The 4383-nt window shown below is 47.3% G+C and overlaps 1 protein-coding gene across 7 annotated transcripts; it reads left to right on the forward strand.

The window, feature by feature from the left end:
* Positions 1-610: 610 nt before the first annotated feature.
* On the forward strand, positions 611-4048 carry LOC309376424 (trypsin-like). Of its 7 annotated transcripts, XM_081922758.1 has the most exons (4): positions 611-1691; positions 2034-2209; positions 2310-2364; positions 3136-3414. In XM_081922758.1, exons 1-3 carry the CDS (start codon positions 1448-1450, stop codon positions 2328-2330), a joined length of 441 nt encoding a protein of 146 aa, XP_081778884.1. In that variant the 5' UTR covers positions 611-1447; the 3' UTR covers positions 2331-2364; positions 3136-3414. The 7 variants fall into 7 exon arrangements, with proteins under 7 accessions (XP_081778884.1, XP_081778886.1, XP_081778881.1 ...); XM_081922760.1 differs by lacking the exons at positions 2310-2364; positions 3136-3414 and adding an exon at positions 3942-4048; XM_081922755.1 differs by lacking the exon at positions 2310-2364 and having other exon boundaries at positions 611-1804; positions 2070-2209.
* Positions 4049-4383: the final 335 nt, after the last annotated feature.

Below are 4383 nucleotides of genomic sequence, written 5' to 3' on the forward strand. Positions count from 1 at the left end.
CTCAGTGGTGTTAGACTTACCATAGCAGCATTTGGTCAATATGTGCTGTCCATCACTGAATTTGTTCTGTAACAGTGTGTGAAACTGACATATCCCTAAGCAACTTGGTCCCAAAGTACCATGAGACCCCAAAGTACTTACTTTCCAACGTGACCACCAAGATCTGTTGATGGGGCACTTCTGCTGGACTCCTCACCCCAATGAACCCTGAGGTTTAGCTGGACGTCATTAGGGATTGAGCCTTTGGTGTGGCAGCCACTGCCCTGTGGAACTCCCTGCCACCAAGAGCCATCCCTCCCTTCAGACATCTTTTGAAAACTTTAATGTTTAGAGAAGCCTTTGTAACATGAATCTTCTTTCATAGTATTGTAGAGTTGGAAGGGACCCCTAGGGTCATCTAGTTCAATCCCCTGCAATGTAGGAATCTCAACTCTGTTAACTAATTAGTATTTATTGGCATTTTAATGATGTTTTCATGCTGATTTTATTCTCATATATCATAATACACTTATACAGTACATATATATGTGCAGGTTGTAAGAAAATAAATTAACAGCTCATATCAGAATAATCAAAAGCAGTCAAAGAGGAAATGTCACTATTAATGGGGCAAACCAGCAGTGTACTATATAGTTACTTGTTACAGTTACTGTTTTGGAATAGTCTACAATAATACATTATGATCTATCCTGTGGTTTAAAACTGTGGCTTTTATTTTAGCAGTATGAGTGATGGTATGTAGAACTCTGGCAGAAATTAATCAGGAACAGTTGCCAGCCACACTTACTTGCAATATGAGACCAATAATTCAAAGGATTCCTATGCAGGGAGATGGAGGTGGAAAGCAGGATATGGTGGCAAAAAGTTGAGCCTTTGTTTACTAGCAGGAAGAGATTGCATGCAGCGCCCTCATCTAGCTACCGTAGTCTGGCTGACAGATGTCATGGGATAGACTGGATACCATTTCCTGAGTTCACGAGGCCACATTGCATTTTAGCATGTTCCTAACCATTGAAGAAGTCTTGATTTTCCCCTCTACCAATTATATATTGAGCTGTTGCAGCTGCTGAGAAGTTGGTTGGTAGTGCCAAGTGCCAACAAGATTCTGTGCCGTGACAAGTCTCCCTCCAGTCAGTGCACCATGTCTGCAGTGGGGCCCTCATCAGTCAAGAATGGGTGTTGTCCTCAGCTCAGTGCAGCAGGAGGTGGGTATAAGCCTGCTTCACACCTTTTGCACACAATCGGTCTCCCACAGGGAATAAAGTCCATTCTCTGCTGTTGGCTGCTCTGTTCTTATTTGAAATAGGAGGGCAACTTGTGCATTTGACTGCCTGCCTACAAGAATCCTTGAGCGTGAGCAAGGAATCTCTCAACCCAGGCTGAGGCAGAAAAACTCTAGTGAGAACACTATTGACCCACCTGCTCTTCTTCCAGCAGCCCAGACCACATGGAGGTCTGGCTTGGCCTACAAGTCCCTGAGACTCCTCCTAAGGAGAAGCAACAGGTCATTGCTGCTGCCAAGCTGGTCCCTCATAAGCAGTTCAACAACTACACACTGGACTATGACATCATGCTCATCAAGCTTGCACAACCAGCTGTCCTGGGTGAGCTAGTGCAGCCCATCAGTTTGCCCAACCAATGTGCCATAGCTGGGACCCAGTGCCTGGCTTCAGAATGGATCAGCAGCAACTGTGAGTACAGAGAGGGTGGTGCTGAGAGACTAACCAGGACCAGCAACAACTGTGACAGACTGGAGCAGGGGGCTGCTGGAAGATGCCCCTCTTCGTGGCCGTGGGGGATTATGGTGGGGACACGCAAGGAGGCACTGAAGTTCCTTAGTGATGCATGGGATAAATGACACCATGCAAAAAAGGGAAGGGTAGATGAACGGCAAATGGTGGGAGGGAGGCACCAACAATTCATTGTACTATGATAGATTCATGGCAGGTAGCAGTGCCCCCTTGAAGCAGAAAGAGCTCAAGGAGAGAGGGGTGAGGCCTGAGCATAAGAGTCTCCCTCCTCCCTTGCCCCAGGCAGCTGCTCAGGATCAACATATTTTGGGCTTACAGCTGATGGAACAGACAACCTTCTGCAGTGCTCCTACCTTCCAGTCACATCTGATGCCACATGCAACAATGTCTACCCAGGACGGTTCACTGACAGGATGCTTTGTGCTGGACAGCTGGGCAGCAGCCAAGATGCCTGCAAGGTGAGGCTCTTCTCTTTTTGCTGGCAAGTCCAGTGATTGGGGTGGGGTGGGGGAGCAAACAAGCAGAGGCATACCTTGACTCCCTTGTGATCTTGGCCAGAAGCTGTATCAGTACATCTGAAGCTGGGAGAGACCATGGACCAGAAACTCTAAAGGTTTGCTTTTTGTCACCTTTCATGCTCTGCCTGTGATTTCCTCCATGACCATCAGGACTGCTCTTCTTCCTCTCTCACTCCCTCTCTTCCTGCAACTCTCACCTGCTGTCTCTATCTTTCTTCTATCCAAGCGCCACTTGGCGCTCCACTCACAGTTCCAATAGCACCACTGGCCAACCTGGGAGATGGTCCTGCAGGACTGATGAGATGGGTGCCTAGAGGAGCCTGCATGCCTTGCCTGGCCTCCCAGATGGGTATGTGTGCTCCTAGCCACTTCAAGCCATGGGTGAGAGGTGTGGTTTTGGTGGCCTCCTGCACCTGCACTTTTTGGTGGGAGGTAAGGTCATATAGGTGTCCCTGATTTTGAGTTCAGTAACATGGTCTAATTATGTGCATCCACACACACCATAGACGAATGCTTCCCTTCAGACTAGAGCTGTCTCCAACCAATTCACTCACAAGCACAAGCACGCTCCGTAGGCAGGCTAGTAGCTACTGGCCAGACATTAACCAGAACTAAACAACAAAGCATAATATATTTGAAAAGTACAATAAAAAGGCATGTGCCAAATCCTCCCCATATCAAAGTTAAATAGCATTTATGTCATTCCCGCATTCTTGAGAGGGACAGAGGGGCTGTAAGCACAAGCGCACACCCACCCCAACAGGGCAAGGGAAATTCTCCAGCTGCAAGAGCCAACTTCTTGGGACCACTCAGGAGGTACTTGTGGCTGGGGAAAGCCTCACACAGCTCCCTCTCTCCTGCTGCAGGCAGTGCTCCAGGGCCTGAGAGTTCAAATAACGACAGTGAGAAATTGCCATGATTTGATCCTGTCCTCTGAAGAGTCCCAAAGCTGTTGTCTATGTCTTAGTGAGATGTGGGCAGCCCCCTGGTGTGTGAAGAAGCCCTCCAAGGACTGCTGTCCTGGAAGAAAAGCTGCAGTGAAGAGAACCGGCTGGGGCTGTACACCAAGGTCTGCATCTTTGAAGACTGGATCCACTACACAATTGCCAACAACTGAAGAGCAATAAAGCCAGATTGAGCTCTGACCTGCTCTGAGAGAGACCCTGTGATCTGGCACCACCAGCAATGCAATGACTATACAGGCCTGGCTACTGTGGAAGAGAAGGCTTCTAGGAAGTCTACCCCCCAGTCTGCCCACCACCAGAGGGGTCATGGCTGAGGCAAGGGAGCAGAATCGAATGATTTGCTCCCTCACTCCTCAGCTTCTGGCACACCTCCTGGAATGGCTTGATTTCACATTATGGTAGATGTTGGTTAGGTTTTACCATGTAGGTGAGGGAATATATTAACTATATTTTATTCCTCCACAAACCTGGCCAACAAACAAAACATCAGCTTATCGCTTGTGTTTAGAAGCACAGTGCTGAGCATCTTAAACAGTCAAAACAAAAGCCTTTAGGCTGATCTCCCCCTTCTGTTACCCTGTTTATTATAGAAACAGGCCACTGACTGAAAACTTTGGTTAAAACATATAGTTTACTCACAGTCAAGCACCTGTCTTTACCAACAACAGCAGTAAAAATAAATGCAGGTAAAATACTTGTATTTACAGTGAAAGCAGCCTCAGGCATGAGCCTGATGCTGGAGCAAGCAGATACAAGTCTTCTCCCATCGGCTGGTTGGAGAGAGAGAGACAGAGAGAGAAAGAGAGAGAAGGAACAGAAAATACTTCTTTTCTTCTTCCCTACCAAGAGAGGAGGGGAAATGAAATAACACAGAGCCTTCTCTACCAATTGCATTGGTCTGAGTCCACCTAACAGCAATACTGCTCTGTGATTTTAATCTCCACACTTGCTTACTAGTAAGAATATGCATTTTTAGATTTGATTTCTAAACTCCCACAATATTTACTCCATAGAGCAGTTTCGTTAGCATCCCAGCCTTCCATGGCCTAACACAGTCAAAGCTCCATGAAAGAACCTACCACATCAGCACCCACCTAGAGCTGGCTCTGAAGTCTGCTTGTTTGTGAAGTGAGGCACTTGGGGTGCTCA

Source organism: Podarcis melisellensis (assembly GCF_964234715.1).
Source record: "Podarcis melisellensis genome assembly, chromosome: 8".
NCBI lineage: Eukaryota > Metazoa > Chordata > Lepidosauria > Squamata > Lacertidae > Podarcis > Podarcis melisellensis.

Excerpts from the sequence above, each read along its gene's own strand:
- LOC309376424 (XM_081922754.1), top strand. The coding sequence starts at position 1,448 with ATGGAGGTCTGGCTTGGCCTACAAGTCCCTGAGACTCCTCCTAAGGAG. Across the intron at positions 1,692-2,033 it reads AGAATGGATCAGCAGCAACT|GCAGCTGCTCAGGATCAACA; the intron begins GTGAGTACAGAG and ends CCCTTGCCCCAG. Across the intron at positions 2,210-3,135 it reads GCAGCCAAGATGCCTGCAAG|GCAGTGCTCCAGGGCCTGAG; the intron begins GTGAGGCTCTTC and ends CTCCTGCTGCAG.